At 34.9% G+C, this 19377-nt stretch overlaps 1 protein-coding gene across 1 annotated transcript in view; it reads right to left on the bottom strand.

The window, feature by feature from the left end:
• The window catches only part of CPS1 (carbamoyl-phosphate synthase 1), a 144489-nt gene that overhangs the window by 49770 nt on the left and 75342 nt on the right, over nt 1-19377 (bottom strand). The window contains exon 21 of the mRNA XM_082841477.1: nt 17802-17920. Coding sequence (XP_082697603.1) covers nt 17802-17920 — 119 coding nt within the window. The remainder of the gene's footprint in view (nt 1-17801; nt 17921-19377) is intronic.

Here is a 19377-nt window from a genome sequence, read left to right as displayed (position 1 = left end):
TTTGACATTCCTGTCACCCACCCATCTTCTCTCCAGCTCCCAGTTTCATAGGTCAGCTAAAGCCAGGGCTCATCCTCAAAGCCTTCTTAGTCTGCCCTAACTCACACACATCTTCCTGGGTTCTTAACTGACTCTTTTACAGGAGCTAGGGGCATAGTTGGAATCATACTGTTTAGCATGTATCATTTCCTGATATTTTTAATGTTTGTTAGCTTTTATTCAGCAGCCAGACATTTTTCCTGCTAGATTCAAGTTCCATGAGGGCAAAGAATATGTTTGGCTCATTTACTAGATTATTCCCAAAGCTTAGCTCACTGTCTGGCTCACAGACAGCATTCAATAAATATTTATTACATGAATGAAGGAAACTGTAACACTAGAGTTTTTTTATTTTATAGAAAAGACAAAGAATTATTGAAATCAGTTTATAACTAGAATTCAAAATGTACACAAAATAATTTGCAAAGGGTCGAGTTACAGAAGAATTAAATACTACTATAAAAGCATCTCTAACCAAATAGCTGTGGCCAACCTGTTTCAAGCAATAGTCAATATGATAAAATTCAGTTATAACAGTTTGATAGTCAATACAATGAAATTAAAATATAACAGTGTGTTGCCAGAGATCTAATAATAAATAAAACATTTTCATTGAAATTCTGCTAATAGAATGCAGTTGAATTAAACCTACTGCATTTTGTTCATTCTATCCTTCAATCTTCTTAATTTAATTAACTCATATTCTGAGTTTACAGAAGAAGCAAGATGGTACATTTAATAGCTACTTCTCTGGCTTTTTTATATCAGTGTTAGTTTGGATTTCTGAAGCTACAGGTCTTCCTAATCAATTCACTTTCTCTATGGTACCTACTTTGTCTTGTCTCTCAAATCCATTATTTCTCCTAGTGAATTTAAGTTCTTTTTTCCTATTCCCATTTTGATTTCTCAGTCTTCTCAAGTATTTGATAAGCATTCTCTCAGAGCGACACATTTTCCTGTCAAATTCCTGAACACAGTCTATTAAGTATTATTGGTCACTTACTATGTGCCAAGCACTGTGCTACCTATCAAATATGGTAGCCACTAACCAAACATGACTATTTAAATTTAGATGCTAATTAGTTTAAAAGTTTTTAGATTATTCAGAGCCACACCTTCACTGGTCACATTTCAAGTGCTCAATAGCCATACAGACGAGTGCCTACTACACTGGACAGTGCAGATTATAGAATATTTTATCATCACAGAAATTTCTACTAGACAGTGCTGCTCAAGACGATACAAAACAGTATTTGAGGCAATGCAGCGATAGAGAGTGATCCAAACATTTTGTGAAGAGATAAGCTGTGTAGTGCATTGTGAGGTCAGAGAAAGTAGACAACAATATGAGTGGTTGCACTTGCGAAATACTATGGCAGTAGAGGGATGAGAACAGAACCATCAAATACGCTCAGGTTTATACAGATGAAAGGAGTTGACAAGGCAAGGGCAACTGCATTCACAGTAATGTGAGGAAGCAATCGTGGCAGGCATAGGAACATACTGAGGATTTGTAGTTGGAAAGAGTTAGTAGGACATTGTGGATGGTGAAGGCGGGGCAACACTCACTGTCATTTCCTTCATTAGTGCTTTAACATTTAGTGAACAAGTGCTCTGTGTATCAGAGCACTGTCCTACGTATTCTGATGGAGAGATAAAATATCAAATCTCTACATTTAAGGAGATCAGAGTATATAAGAAGGCAGACAAATAGCCATTTCTCTGATAGCACAGTGAGAGGTGCTGTGAGGAAGTGCTCCCAGCTTCTACTGGGGAAGTCTGGAAAGGCTTTACCCAGCAGGTGACTGCTGAGCTTCTAAGCTTCTTGAAACACCCAAATTTATGGTGTTTGCCTTTAGTTTAGCAAAAAAAAAAAATGTCTGAGACAAAAGCAGAGGAAGGATTTGTTGTTGTTGTCGCTATTTGTTTTATAAAGGCATATTTCTACTCTCCTTGCCAACACTATATTCCTAAACCAATTGCTCATTTGCTTATGTGCAAGTGTGCAATCAGCCTCAAAGTGGAAGTGTCTGACAAATAAACAATTTTCCTAAATTAAAACTTTGGATGATGTATTTTTTTAATCATGAGTTTCCTGGATGGTTTCAAATCATGTTTACCTGTATGAGGAAAGGCTACACATTTTCCCTGTGATCTGCAATCTGATTACAAACACAGGTATGAAGATTGAGTTAGGTGGAGAAACACTGTGCATACGACACTGAGCCAATTCTTACCTGTAGATTTTTTTAGCTACCTGCCAGAGCATCTTCCCATCATTGTGGGATGGCAGTAAAAGGAAAAACAAGCAAAAATAAACAGATTTTCAATAAGACATTTCTTTATTCTTCCAAAAAACTATCTGAGGCAAAACCTATATTATGTTTCTATATCAACAACCACACTAACTAAAATGACTAAATGCTAACGCTGAACAGCAATGGTCTGGACACACATAAGAAACATGCCTTGAAAAGAACAATCACACCTATAATTATGACTATGGACCAGCACAAATGCAAGTTCTTCAAGTCCAAAGAAAACCAGAAGTACCGTATTTATCTTTAACTCTTCTGGTGAGATTTTTTTTTTTTTGCTTTGAATGATTTATTTTTTATTTCTTATTATATGGAGGATCAGTCAATTCTTCAAAGGCTGCTATAGTGCTTTAAATAAAAATTATAAATAATGGTATTAAACAAACAAAAAAAGAAACCATTTAGATTCCTCAAATTTCTGTTAGGGATGCAGTAAATTTGCATTTGTTTTGTCCACATTCAGCAATGCAGTCTTTTCTATTGCTGAAATATGCATAATTCCTCTTATTCTTTTCCACCAAAAGAGTCCAGTAGAGCATATAAAGACATCTCCAGCAAATATACACAGTCTTCCTCCTCCACCCACCAAATAAAATTGGACTCTTACCAACAAACAAATAAAAAAAAATAGAAAAAGGAAGGCTGATTGACAGAATTGGCCTTGTGCATACAAAAGTAAAGTGAATTAATTTTGTGCTCAGCTCTACGGCAAAGAAATAGCTAAGACTAACTCAATCATTATTGCTCCCCATAGCATCCCCACCTCAGAGAGTTTTCATTATTTAAAGGGGATGCTGAGAAAAGCAACAGTAACACAAAATAATGAATGACAGAGTTTCAGAATGGGGGTGAAAACTACTTCTCCATAGGCACCCGCTCAGGTGAGAGTTCTAAAACAGATGCTTCAAGCTAGACCTACAAAGCGCATGTTTTAAGCTCACAAGCTGATTCTCAGAATATTTTCTTGGTGAGCCAAAAACTGATTTAACTTTCACTCGATATTCAAATAACTAGATCAATAGCATGATATGATATTTAAACATCTTAAAATTAGGGTGTATTAAATTGGAATGGCATATGAATATATTCATGTTCATCTATTTCAACTTGAATGCAAATATTGGGTAGATATGTTCCTATGAAGTTCCAAGTAATGTATCTTCTACAGTACTTCATTCATGGCTTCTCCGGTTATTAATTTCTACCCTTTAGACATGTTTATGAAATAGTGCAAAGCACTTTGCAATCCTCCTCCCTGAGAAAAGAGATGTTGATTCTGACCCACCATGGCAGTTACAAAGACACAGACAAGTTAGATTCCTTTCCACGTCGATCATGGTCCTAATTCTGTGTGTTACCCCTAACTCCGAGACAGGACGTAGGTGGCCGCTCTCCATTATTTCCCTCATTCACTCTCTCCACTGTTTCTGCGTAACACAAGGTTGGCTGGCATGTCATTACACACAGAAGAAAATTCACTTCATTCCCTACTTGTTCTGATACAAAATTTTATTCTGAGTTCCATTATAATAAAATAAGAGAAGAGACAGTTTGAAGACATGATTCATTAGCTTTGCGCCAGTGATTTAGATAAGGTTAAACCTCTTCAGAGTCAAATACAAGATGAATCATCTTAAATGAACATAAAGCTCATTTAACAATCTGATTTAGATATATGCTTCTCATCTTTATCTGCCCATATTGAGGTGCCCCCATTTTGTCTGCTAAAAGGAATTCCCACCAGAGTGAGGTTTTTTTTTTTATATCAAGCTAGGTAAAAGCTTGTTTTAGGGACAGGGCTATAATATTTCTATTTTTTTCAAGGGAAAATGAAAACCTTAATTTGGAACAAACTCAAAACAGAATAATTACTAAAAGAAAGATAAACACTGAATTTGTAATTCAAAACCGTTTTAGAATCCTCAATAGGAAATGCTCCATTTATATTATATTGTAAATCGAGGAAGCATTATACCGAGAGAGAAATGTACTCAGCTGAATGGAACATATTGCACTAAAGAACACAGTGTTAAAATACGTATAATAAACAAATTACCCTTCTGTTATTCGATATGTATTTGAGTATACTAGTATGTTTATCTTTACTCCTTTGAACATGAACACATTAAATCCATATTTCAGAACCGTGTCCTCTAAAATATACTGCGTATACAAATTTTCCTTCCCCTACCAGCTTTCCTTGCTTTCAGAGTTCAAGGGCAAACTCTTCAAAGGTTACACGTTCATCATTGCATAACAGATTCTAAACAATTAAACAAAGAAACCCAAATAGCTGTGAGCCTGGCCTTTTCATAATCTTCAGTTTCTTCCTACTTAGCAGCACCAAATGACAGTCTGAAATTTTAGAGGGGGAAAAACGTCTTAAAAATAGAAGATCAGACGTTTACACGCTCTGACATCACCTTTTAACGGTTAGACAGGATGGCTCAGCTTCTACAGCGAGAAGTCTCTCATGTGTTCTCCCCGTTTTATAAACAATACGAGCCTCTCTCTTTCTCCTCGACTTCCGATGTAGATTTTGTTGTTGTGGTTTAAAATTCTACCCTACCCTGTCATCTCTGAAGCTTCCGCCACTCACACTTAGTCTTCAATAATAAATGATAAAAGGAAATGGAATAAATTCCCCTTAATGAGGAAATTTTCACCTGGCACACAGGAGCTGGGGAAATCTCTTAGCTGACTGGAGGAGCGCCTGCAGCTTCGCGATTACCAGGGGAGCCCGCGTGCTTCACTCGGTCCTCTCTTCCACTTGACTGGCTTTTATCTGATCCACCAACTCACAAGTAATACTAAACAAATTTCCCTCCAGATTGCACAAACTCTAATGTGAAAATGAGCACTCCACTTGGCCTACAATTATGGGATGGGCTTACAATTTTATTATTATCTTCTTCTAAAACATCCCCCAAAAGGCAGAAGCTAAGAAAAACACTAGGCCTGATGTTCAGTAATGACACCAGTTTTAATAAGGAAAGAGAACTGAGAAAGATGTATGTGCTCTGTTCCAAGACCCCTCACCAGCCTCTTCCCTGAGTTTTACAGGGCTTCACTGATTATTTTTGGCATTTCACGGGTTCAGGACCATGCCACAATCACAATAACGCAATCAAGTGGAGAAGTTGTCTTCTCATTTTTTCTGTCAAGGAGACGGGTTGTTACCTCTTTCCTTGAGAGAAATGAAAGACATTTTTCAAAAGCAGAAGCAGCGTTTAGAAAAGCAAAGGATAAAACCCAGGAAATTGGGTAAGTACTACTATTTTCTCTTAATTTTTGAGAGCACCATGCCTTATTTCTGTACAGCAATGAGGTCTTTGGAAGAGTTAAAGAAAACCTTGATCTTTATCTCTCATGTCTGGGACAAACAGTGATCCGATGTTCATGTGAAACCATGACAGTATGAAAAGCATTTATTAGGATTTGGGTTCACTTAGCACTATCACAATAATGCTATACAATTTCAAGTGCTGATTTTCAAGGGATGACACACTTAAAATTATACTTCACCTTAAAGGCTATCACAAACAACAAAATCAAAACCTAGAAGAAAACTTTATGAGAAACTGATACAGTAGATATTTTTAAGTAGGCAATTTTTAAATTCCTGAATCCTATGTTCATTTTTAGCCAATCTTTAGTGATCCCAATAATCCAGAAATATTGTTATATAACTTTTAATCTGGTAAGCTCATTTATATACATCATTAATATATGATGATTATAACATCATAATTATATTCTATGAATACCAAGTCATGAAAATGGGGAAAATAACCTAATACAGGTTAGGTTAGTCATAATTTTTGATCCTTAATAAATCACATTTTGTATCTCAGTGATCTCTAGTTGAGAATGCTGTGACTCTCCTTCTCTGCCCTTGATTGCTAACAATGAAAAACAAATGGAAACCACCTAATCACAGTAATAAGACTTGTCCATTAGTATATAAAAAAGTGTTCTGCTACATTCAAAAGAGCAGGCTTCTACTAAGAAAATAGCTTTCACCTGATCAGACTGAGCTAAAAGGCAAAGTCTATACTATGGAATATTGCTTCTGTTATTTCTGCTTAGAAAATGTAGTTATAATTTAAAATACACTCAGTGTATTCTTTTTCAAAAATTAAGAGGATGTATTCAGTAAGCAAAATCCTGGATTTTTCCATGAATATAGGTTTGTTATACCTCCAGAATTTAAATCCAGTGGATAAAAAGAAATATTGTATAAGGCCCCAGTAGAAAACTGACACTGAATGAGCATTCTTTGATGTCACAATAAGTTTATTTGGAAGTCCTATATTTTAAAACTTCTCCATCATCTTTGTTTAAAGCAAGTCACGTTTCCACAGAGTAGTTTTCCAAATATCACATATGTTGTCCAAGCAACAAATATATAACAAATGTGTAACTTTCTTTGACTTTTAGAAACTATTATTTAGAATCTTATTAAAATTATTTAGTTAAGTGAAGCCTATCTACTGATAACTACTGCATAGATTTTTTTTTCTTGCTAAACGTAACTTGTGGAGAAATAATTTTTCATCAAATTTTTCTAGTTCTTAAATGAGAAAATGTAAGCCTTTTCTAGAAAGGGGAAAAATAAGAAGCCATTTCTAGAAGAATTGTAGAATTAAATGTAGAAAAATGTAGATGTAGAAAAATTCTAGAATTAAATTCCTGGTGACATGTCACACTAGATCTATGATAATTTGAGGATTACTATGTACATGGAAGTCAAAAATCTTTATCACTGAGGGTTTTTCAGAAGAAGACATATAATACCCAGATAGCAAAAATTCTCATCTGTTTCATACTAAAAACTATATACTCAAGAACCGAGTGAGTAGCTCCCTCTTCAAGTTACCTAGAGCTAAGTATGGTCAATTAAACCAGACCATCTGCTAAAGATAGGTGGTAGGTAGGGTATGAGGCAGTATGGGCAATATCAACATAACCATGTGATGGCCATTATGTTATCATTACTATATTTACATAGGCAAATAGTGCCTAACTGCCTACTTCAACCCGAGATAGGCCAATATCACTGACTGAATCTAAAGTCAGGGAGGCAAGGCCACTGCCTCACTCCTCGAGATACGCATCACCCACTTTAGCTCCCAGGGCACTAGCGGAGGTTATGCGCCCATAAAGGCATCTCAGGTATGAATGAGAAGGTGAAAAATCCTGAGGGCCAGTGAGTGATTATCTAGCATCTGTAATTATAGCTCAGGCAGACTATTTTGTCTACATTTAATTTCCATTGTACACTTCAGGAACTTTTAACTCACACCCGCATTAACATGGAAGTAAGGCATTTACATTTTATTTAAAGAAAAAAATATATGTACCTGTATGTATGTATGCATATATACACACACGTATATATACTGTCTCATAAATACAGAAAAATTTAAAAAGAAAATTCTTACGCTAGCTCTCCATTCTCTTGAAAATTCTGTTTACATCTCTTAAAGGTGACTCACCAAGGCTTTCTGCTTTCCAGGCCCCCGCGTTTTCCTCACAAGGGTTTAGAGAAGGGCACATCTCTTACAAGGCTTCTGCTCTAAGTGGGGTCAACAATTCAGGCAGGGAAACACGCAGCTCACAACTTGACAGCTAAGGAGGAGCTGATCTCCAGCTGTCTGATTTAAAAGTCATATCTCTACAAAGAAGCTTTTGAAAAGGGTTAGCGACTAGAACTGAAGGCAGAAGCCCTGTGCTAGATTTCTTGCTTTCCTCTGACTGGTGTGACATAAAATATGACACACACCTCTGTGTGACTCAGTTTCACCACCTACAAAGATAGAATAGTGAGTATTTTCCACCTGTATTATAACAGAAATTCACATTAAGGTCACCAGAGAAATACAAATCTCTGTATCATAAGTGTAATGATTATATATTTTTCACCTTAATCTTCTTTGCTGGTTAATTAAATCAGAGGCTGCACTACCATTGTACATATTTATGAATATTTCTCATAAAAAGTTTTCTAGAAATTTGCAATTTTGAAAACTTAGATAACTTTTAAAATCAAAACTAGGTAGGGACTTCCCTGGTGGTCCAGCGGTTAAGACTGAACTTCCACTGCAGGGGGTGTGGGTTTGATCCCTGGTCGGGGAACCATGGCACAGACAAAAAACAAACAAACTGTGTAAATTTTGGCTTGTTCTCAACAGGCAATAGAGTTTACAATGTCCATGTAAGTATTATAGTGCTCCCAGTATATATAATTTCTATTTGACTGTAAAAAACAATTAGATATATCCCCTTTTATTAGAAAATAGTCATTCAGAGACTTCCTAGCTAATTAGTAAATATATAGTCACTTAAATAATGAAAACCTAGAGATGCTGATTTCCAGTGTCTTCCAACACAGAGTTTATATTCTGTTTATTTTATTTTATTTTTTGGGCACACTGTGCAGCATGTGAGACCTTATTTCCCCGACCAGGGATCGAACCCATGACCCCTGCACTGGAAACACAGAGTCTTAACAACTAGAAAGTCCCCAGACTTTATATTTTGGACTACACATTTTCCAATTAATAATTTTGTGGGTCCCTTGAGCAACCAGGAATTGTAATATATTTTCCTCCACTCCAATCTCCCTTCTTTGGCATGACTGAAAAATTCTGATTTTCACTTTCTACCAAAAATATTTTTTATTTATTTAACGGGAATATTATCATACAAATATTATTGAGATTTTACTCTATGCAAGGTCAATTTCCAAGAAAATATATAGTATATAAAGAACTGAAAATCATTCTTATCTGTTTCAGAACTGACACTATTTTTTAGAATGGTGAAGTCCATTCTTCATTCACACAAATCAGCAAAAGCTTTTAAGAAAATCTTATAATAAAAGTATATTAAGACATGGTATTTGAAATTTGCCCTAATGGAATTTACAGATTAATTGGAGCATCCTCCTAGTATGTAGTAATTACAGAACAATGAGCGAAATTGTGTGGCTCCAACTATAACGTACATTGAGCAAACAGGTAGAGAGTATTCACTTTAATTTCTGTTCACAGCCTTAATTTCCTTATAGGAAGATGCTCATTTTTATGAAATACAGCATAAATATAACAAAATAATAGCAAACATGATTTGTCACTTCCTGAGTACAATTCATCCATTTACCTACTTCTTTCTCATTGCACATTTGGTCCTTTTAGTCTAGGCTCCTACTCTTTCCTCCCCATCAACAAATTTGGTGGACTTGCTCAGTTCTCTCCCTCTCTGCTCTCCCTAAACCATGACATATTGTTGACAGTGTATTCCTATTTATTTATTTATAATTCTCTCTTCCCTTGGTTCCCATGGCATAGAGATATATTGAAGGAAAGATGCTATCCTTGGATTCCAAAAGTCCTGAACTCAGATCGTGGCTTCCGTGTGCACTTCCCCTGAAATCTTGAAAAATTTATTTAAATGTTCTGAGTCACTGTCTTGTTTATAAAATATGGGGTAGGGTTGCATACCTTCTAAGAACTCTTAAACTGTGACTTATATGAGATAACTTAGTACACAAAGATCTTAGAGCTTCTTGGTCCATTAAAAGCATCCTGTCTTATGTATACCTAAGCATATACAAATCTTCAAAAATAGATTACAAACCCATTGAAGGCAACTAACAATACGATTTGGTCTAATAACAGTTCCTAATAAAGAGAAATGTCATCAAGTAAATAACCTATCATGCTGAGATCACAGATGTTGACATACAGATAATCTATTAAATCCTGGCTATTAATAGATACATACATACTACAAATTATGAGTATATGTTATTTTAAACCAACTTAAGATTTTTGGAACTATCGAACATATAAGAATCAATAAGCAGAAAATATATAATATTTACTTTATGAATGATGTGAACATCACTCTGAAAACATTTTAGGTGAAACATGCATCTTGCCCATGCCAGACTCAAGTTCTCTCTCACTCTTTCAAAATGCAAGATTATTTGTCAAAACTATGAAAGCAATGTTTAAATAATTAATTCAATGAGGGTTCTCAGAACATTAAATATTTGATGTAAAATTTTATTCACAATATACCTGATATAATAAATTATTAGTTAGAAAAATTAATAGAGCCTTGTCAAATCTGTGACATCGCCTAAAATATCACATGGAACATAAAAACAAATTAAAAATAAAATGTATTTTTGGCATTAGTTCACGGGCATGGAAATTCCCACAGTAATGTTCCTCTTTTCCAGAAGAAAAACAAACCTTTTTATGTAAGGTCCAATATTTAGTATTCGTGAAGAGGTTTATTAGATAAATGGTTTAGGGTATGAAGACAAACCATAGGATACTAATACGTAGTAACTAATAAAATTGTTTTCCTTTAGAGTCAATTACTTTATACATAATATCTATTCAGCTTAGAAGCATGGCTAACTAGTAGAATAAGAGAATATATATTTTTTAAACTAGGGTGAAACTGAGACTTAGAAATATAGTGTGAGTTGATAGTGAAGTCAGAGGACATAACCTATTTTCTGCAAATCAGATCAATGGGTTCCACTAAAGTGTCCAACCATCTCTATTCTCATTCTACATTCAAAATAATAAACACCCAAACACTTAGTGTGTATATATATATACACACACATATACATACATTAGTGTGTGTGTGTATGTATGTATGTGTGTATGTATATATATATGTTCATATATATATATGAAGGTCCACAGACTGGGGTGGAGAAAACAACAAATGGTATCACAAGCATATATCATAGTAAAGGATCATAAAAATTATAACATGTGATTATACATTATATATAGTGAAATGTATATTTTTCTCTAAATTGCTTCTATATTAAATACCCTTTAAGGCTAAATGATTACTGTTAATTTTTTCTACCAAAAAGTAGAAAGTAAAGTACTGATCCTTCTCTGTCTTAAGCTTAAGTTTTGTTTCTTTTTTAAATTTTTATTGGCGTATAGCTGCTTTACAGTGTTGTGTTAGTTTCTGCTGTACAGCAAAGTGAATCAGCTATACATATACATATATCCACCCTTTTTTGGTTTCCTTCCAGTTAGGTCACCACAGATTATTGAGTAGAGTTCCCTGTGCTAAACAATAGGTTCTCATTAGTTATCTGTTGTATACATAGTAGTTATGCCTAAGTTTTAATGACTTTTAGGTGACACTTTTCCCTAGAAAACTTCAATCAAATACAAGCACAAAACGTTCTTGTCTGGTTTTGCCACGCCTCCTGAACAAGTTAAATAAAAAGTCAATAGAAACTAACGTGTGTAGGAGAGGACATTCAAAGGGAGTGTTCCAGCTAAGGTGACACCTGCATTATTACATCTGCCAGAAGTTTGTGGCTGCAGGGAAATGGCCAACTTTACTGAGCTCAATTTAGCACTTGAATGCCCAAGTGGAACTCACCAGGCTTCCCCAGATTGTTTTCCTGAGCTATAGGCACACCTATGACTTTTTAGCACTCACCAATGGACGTAGTTTATCACATTGAACATAGTGATGTTCAGATGAAAATTAGGCCCTTCAAAAGCACACTTTCCTCTTTTTTTACTACATTGTAGCAATAAGTGGCAGTGAAGGGGGAAGAGAATATTAATATTATCAGAATTAAAAGTTAAAAAAAACAACATATGAGCCTACAGAATAGTGGACAAAAGCAATTTCTGAATAACTTGCATATTAATCCATAGTAAATTAAATTTATATCAATCCTTAATAGAGAAATAAATCCAAAACTTAGCCACATATATGGTGCCCCCAAACTTAGCCACATATATGGTGTAAACTGTATCACAGTGGTCATATCCCCTACTTTTGAACACCTAAAATGGATGAAAACAGAGTCCTTTTAAACAGTCAAGCATTATGTTGCTAACATAAATAGCAGCATTGTGCAAAAAAAAACCACCAGAGAGCAAAATGGACCATACTGGGAAAATTGCCCAAATTGAATGAAATGCAAAAGAACAAGCAGTCATCATAACGGGTGGAAACTTTCCATTTGGTGATTTAACATGGTACAGCACAAGCAGTGGATGGCTGCCTTCTTTAAGCTAATCACTGAAAGAAGGATTCAAAACTTAATTCAACTTAGTTCCAGTCAGTAAAAGAGCAAAATTATACGACTTAGGCAGGTATAATAAAGTTCTTCAGCTACACACGTCAGTCAGAAATAGCAAAAGAAACTAAGAATTAAAATAAAGAAAAAAAATGTAAAAAAGAGTTATAGGCAGAAGATAGGCAGGTGCTCAAAGCTGGTAATTAGCATATTCACATTTTTTCTTGCATATTCAGGTTGGTTTTTTTTTTTTAAGTATCATGACTGTCTTTCAATCTAAAATTGTTAATCCAACTTGATATTATAAATAAAAAGGTTTGGGGTGTAGTGTCTTTAAATAGTTCTTGCCCACAAAGAAGATTTACTACAGTTGACTAACTTCCTTACTTATAGTGAAAGGGGTTCAACTGTGATATTTTTGTACCTGTGCTTATCTATTTATTACTAATATTGTTGAAACCTTTATCAAATGTGCTAGTTCTATGATGATGGGACTATCATCGCTTTATTAAATACTGTCACTATGCTGGAAGTGTCTACTACATGTAGTCTGATTTCCTCCAGATGTTATATAATTCACCTTTCCACCTTTCCACATCCCTAAATATAAATATATATATATATATATATATATATGTGTGTGTGTGTGTGTGTGTGTGTGTGTGTGTGTGTGTGCGCGCATGTGTATAGGGTTTAAATATAAAACATCCTAGGCTCCGGAGTCCTGCTCAGGTTTGATCTCAATTCTGTCATTTATTAGCATGTGATATCAAGGACGTTGCTAAATATCTCAGAACCTCAGTTTACTACCTATAAAATTGGGATAATTACTGACTTTCTTAGGTTGTGGTAAGGATTAAATGAAATAATGCAATTAGAACAGTGCCTGATATGTAGTCAATAAATTCGTTGATCATTATCTTACACCTGGAAGGCGTTTGATGGAATCAAAATTCAAGTTTCTGTATTAACACATAGAGCTCTAAATCCATTCTTTTTTTACTTTAGAGAACCAGCTATATCAAGAGAACCTAGCTGATAAAGACATTTGACATATTTATCTGTTTAACTTATACTACCTGTGCTTCTGTCCTCCAATCCAGTTTTATTTGCGTGACTAGAATTGAATCTGTCTATGAACTAATGGAGGAAAGGATTACAGGTAAGACTTCTGTAATTTTTAATAGACCAAAATAAATGCATTTTTCTTCTAGTGAAAATGCTATATGGGAGGAGCATTATGTGTAAAAGAGTCAATGTTGGTAAGATGAGTGAGTATGGGGAAAAGAGATACACTAAAGTCTGGATAGCTTGGTAGTGAAGGCCAATGAAGAGAGCTTTTGAAAATGTTGCAATTACACTGAAAATTCTGACAAGCTCAATTTTCCTAAACTACTTGCAAAGTGATCTGGTAATGTGAGGTTAATAGATCAAACATACGAATCCCAATGCATATGCATAATAGGCATTGGAATCCTCCATGATACAACTCACATCACATTGAGTAAAGAGAAACTTTTCAAAACCTAAAGAAATCCAAAGTGAAATACGTTATCACTCTAGATCGATTCATTCCACTACACTAGCTTATAAATTTGGGGAACTGCCTAGGACAGTCAACTTTCCTAGCATGCCCTCAGGAAGCAATAAACAGTTTAAGAAGAAAAAGAGAAAGTCAGTGAACCGAAGTATAGAAGAGAAATTCTTTGCTGAAGCTGTCTGAATAATGATTAACACCTAAGTTGGTAACAATGGCTATTGCTCTGGAAGTTTCCAGAGGGTTGCCATTGCTGTGATCATGTATTGAAGATAACAAACTGAGTTCTGATGGAAGCAAGCACTCAGAGCTGGGATGCTGAGGGATACTGAGTTGATTATTCTAACACCTGTCTAACTTGGCCCATCACCCTGAAGAAGACTGGGATTTCATACTTCATCCTCAACAAGAAACATGTTTATCTCCACCCTTCAAGGAAGTGAGAAAACTGTAATTCCTACTTTCTCATAGACATGTAAAACTCATCCGTTATTTCCATAATGCTAACCTTGTTACAATCATTGTTTTCTTTTCTCTATTCCAGTCTGTGGACATTCACATATACACCTAATATGTGGGTATATTCTATTTGGAAGTCAAATTCTGGACTTCATTTCAGGTGACTATATATAAATACAAGTAATAGACTGCCATCAATCTAAGTGCTATTCTCATCTTCTGCTAGTGAATGTATTTATTGCATTTTAGAAGAATTTTAGCATGATTAACAACTGTAAAGTGGGAATTTTTGTTCATTATTATAACGGAGTGCTACTGATCTTTTGATAAGAATGGCATTTGTATCACTAGCTATCATTGCTTTCTTATTTTAAAAAAATAGGCCTGGTATTAAAATAAGTGACAATGCATCATAAAGAAAATTAAGAAATGATACATTGCAAAATATATATGCAAATGCAAATGCAAATCGTGACTCTGAAAATGAGTCTTAAAATGCATATATCAGTATAACAAGTAGCATTTTCATTTTCAGGCAGAAGAAGAGAAAACTTTCTTGGACACTCATCATGTGCCAAGGGTCCTTTGCATTTATATCATTTAAACTCCACAACAAAACTATAAAGGAGACATTAGCAGGAAGCACGTGAGGTTGGAGAAGTGAGGGAGGTGATGTGCCCATGATGCTGCAGTTGGTAATACTGTGCACCCACATATCTGACTGGCTCCATAGCCTGTGCTCCTTCCAGCGCACAGGAAGGAACGAGGTGAAACTTAACCCACGTCTAGCATTCTACACTTTATCCTCTCTTTAAGTTTCTCCTTTCTCCTAATTAAGATCCCCACTGCCCATTTTCCCAGGGACTTATAAGAAAATTGCAAAGGGACCTGGGCACATTGGTACCAGAGACATGCTAAGGCAAGAGAATTTGGGGGTCGGGCCAAATCAGACCAAATAAATAGCTACTTCCTGGGTCTACATCTAAAGTCAGCCTTTCGAACATGGGAGCAGTTGAAATTTTGAAACAAATCACAGATAAAAAAGAACCAGCTGACCTTAACCTTCCTCCAATATATAACTCAGCCATATAATGCCAACTGTTATTAGATAGCTATTACTGTTGGAGCAGTATCTGCCTTGATGACCAAGCCTCTCTGGATATTTAGAGGCTGATAAAAAGCAGAACATGTCGTAATCCAGGCTAATCATGAAGATAATCAAAATAGGGCAAAAACAAACAAACAAACAAATGTAAGTCCTGCACTCACCCACCATCAGTTGCAATATCCTTTCAACTTCAGATCCCAATGTGCCACAGAATGACTGAGACAGGTAGCTTCAGTAGCCATCTGTTCTTATTCTATTTATCCAACACCTCTAAATAACAGTCATTATTGAATTGCTATGTGTGCATCTAAGATACTCAAAAAAAAAAGGATGTAAAGTGTCCATCAGATAATAATAAGTTCAGAGTTTAGGTTTACTAACACCATAAATCCTCTGTTGAGGTCTTGAAGCAAGAGACAATTGTTAAGTATTATGTTTTAGAATCTTTTAAATTATTAAGTTGTATATAAAAAATTTTTATTGTAGATGATTATGAACAATAGAAAAATCTCTATTTACAATTATACTTATGCCAGAAAATGGAGACTTTATTTTAAAATGTCAAATTAACAGCAAAAAATGCAATAAAATGTTGAAGTCAGAACGATGTTGTAAGTGATCTACGACTGTGAGTCGTTCTAATAATCCTCCAAACAGCTTTTTCACTATCAATATACACTTATTTCTGCTTAGTTAGAATTTCAACCTGCCTTCTGTTTGTAACAAAAACTATTCAATTAAAACATTGAATTTGTCCAAAAATCAGAATGTATATCAAGTGGAAATTTAAATCACAATAACATCTGCTGTTTTTCACCCCAGGACTCCTCCACTGCTACGGTTGGCATACTGTAAGTTTCTAGCACCCTCATGTGGTTTAATTGGAATGGTTTCACAGGCATTTGAAATCAGTTGTCTGAAACTGAAAACAGTGGAACAGACTATAATTCAACATAGAAGTTCTGCTGGCATCATAAACCAAGAAAGGAAACCTCAAGTCAGCAAAATTCTAAGATGAATGTATAGGCTCGATTCTTAACTTCTATCTACTGTTCATTTTATATGATCACTACAAAGGATGACTTACAAGCAACTACAGCTAGTTTCAGTTTTGGCAGATTGGAGTCCCCCATTTTCAAAACCAAGCATTTGTTGTGGGTGATTGTTGAATAGATGAAAAAGAACCTCCTTCTGCTCAAAAAGAGAAGCAAGTGCCCAGTTTGTGTACATTTTGATTAAGTAAACCCAGTAACCCAATTATATGTTGCAGTTTCTAAATAGTCGAGAAATCCAGTCATTGAGAGCTTCCACTGTTTTCAACATTTTAAGCAATTAATTTTTCTACATTTACTAAAATCATTTGAGAATAATTTCTGCAAACAAAATTTTTCCCTCTCTAAACATGTGCCTAGGCTTGTAGGTGAGATTTCTTTCCATTAGTAGTGTATTTCAAAGCCCTCTTAAAGAGGAGAAGCTAGAGAAATATATTGTCTTTCTTAAACTGGTAATACATGTTCCTGTTATCACAGATCCAAGTTTAAAACCTATCTGTGACTTCATATGCCTGAGCTGCCTCAACAAACGATCTTCTCAGAAAATAGAAAAAAGTAGATTTTAAAACACTGACATTATAGGAATGTTCTGAACATGAAATAAAATTTTTTACATAATTGGCCATAAAGGAGATAAAAATGCAAATTAGTAAGAGGTAAAGAGTCTATTAACAAAAATTTGAATGTGGCTTATTTGTATGCTGAACTGGATGTCCCAATGTTAAAAATATCAGTAGAATGCAAGAGGAATATGTTTGCTCATCAATACACAGCAATACGTAAGTTGATATTAAAAGAGAAAAATAGACTTCAGAACTTGGAAAATGTATAGAAAACAGAAATAGTATTCATTTCATTATTGATTAATAAAATTTAAATCTAGGTAATGTCTGGTAATTAAATAGCACATCAATCCATAAATGTACACCAATTTTTGTAAATTCAGAAGACCTAATAAAAACATCACTGTTTCATGTCAAGGGTAGGGCAGGGGTAGAAGACAATTAAAATTATTAATAGATGCCTTTAAAAAGGTAAATGTCTAAAAACTGCCATTTCTTCTGGTTGTGGCTATTGCTTTGCAGCATTGGCACTATTTCCTTCATTGAAGCAGAATTTTGGCCAAATGTTTAAGGGTAAGAGGAAGACAAAACTGCACAGAAGATACCTGGAGTGAATCAGAGCACAAGTGCCTTACCTGTTGAGCCCTTTTAGTGTCTTTTCCATGCTTAAAATGTCACGCATCTTATACAGAAACCACTTGTCAATGGATGTGAGCTTCATAATCTCATCCAGGGACACATTGTCTTCCAAGGCCTGCCAAAAGGAGAAGAGATGCTTTCTTTGGCAAACATCTTATAAAGGTCTTATTTGGTTGAAAACATAGCAGCCATTCCTCTCCATGTTAAGAGAGCCTGAGGCTATAGCCTGAGAATGAAACTGATATCACATCATTGACGTTCCTCCCAATAAACTTACAGATACTGCCAACTATATCCACAAATGGCATGAACAGGAGGTACTCTGAGTTAATCAGAGTAGTGTGTGCTCAGAAAAATTCCTGTAACAGGCTCTGCTTCCCTGCTTTTTATATGACTGTGTTACCAATTATATTCTAAATCTGGTATATCTTTTTGGCATTAAAGAGAATCTCTTGAAACTATAGTTATGCCAAATTGGTAAGAACATGTAGAATCAATATAATGATCATTTAACTTGTATTTTGGATAATTACCCTTTAGCATATTTAGCATATTTTTATCACTTCATTCCATATTCACACTAACCAGTCATTGAGAATTTATGGATCACATTTGGCTTGGTGTTATTTCTCTCAAATATTACCTCACAGAAGACTTCAAACAAAAAATTATTTTGAATCAGTTACTGTGACTTTTGTGCTAAGACAGGCATTTTACAAAATCCTAATATATTCCAAAACAATGTAGTAATAACTTCTGTTCTGATAGGCAGCTCAGCTTTTTCCTCAAGCTTAGTTTAGCAATTTCTCAAAAGTAAAATTACAGCTATGGGTCATTAAGCTGAGCACAAAAGGCAGCTGAAAGAAGAGATAAACTCTCAAAACCAAAACCTTCATATTCAAAAGATGCCTACTCTTATTCTTTTCTATGTTTAGATAATATTTATACTCAATGAAAAATGATAATCAAATATTTCAAAACAACATATTTTATTATGGTACACTATATTTTTAAATACCATTAGGAAATATATGTAACTAATAACTGCTGTTATATTTCAACCAAGGGAGCTTAATTTTCCTAAAACTTTTACTTATTTCTGGTATCAGAGAGACCATGGTCATACATGTTGAGAAACAATATAGCTCATAATTCTATTGACTAGAATAAAATGACATCTAATGTGAATACTGAAAGACATATTCGTTTCGTAAGTCTATTTATGTTTTTTTGTTTAATTCTCCCTATAACTATAGCCAGGTTCCCAAGGACTTAATATTATGCCTTATTTGCCAAGGGATAAAAGGGACAATTGGCTCTTTGACCATCAACACTGTGAGGGGAATAGAACCTTAAGGTCGTAGTGACACTTCTGATAGACCAAAGGACATTTTCACACAATCGCACACAGTAATTACCCTGCGACAGATGAAGGACCTAGAATCTGCAGTCATTTTACTGTGAGGAAGGACAACTAGAATCACATCCACAGTTCCGAACAGAAAGCAAGATCCTGCCGGTCTTTCAAGAGCTGCAGCTTTGCCATGTCACCACAGCCGTAATGAAGTTCGT

Source organism: Leucopleurus acutus, assembly GCF_964270905.1.
Source record: "Leucopleurus acutus genome assembly, chromosome: 6".
Classification (NCBI taxonomy): domain Eukaryota; kingdom Metazoa; phylum Chordata; class Mammalia; order Artiodactyla; family Delphinidae; genus Leucopleurus; species Leucopleurus acutus.
Note: the sequence above shows the minus strand (reverse complement) of the source record. Positions and strands in the feature narration are given on the sequence as shown.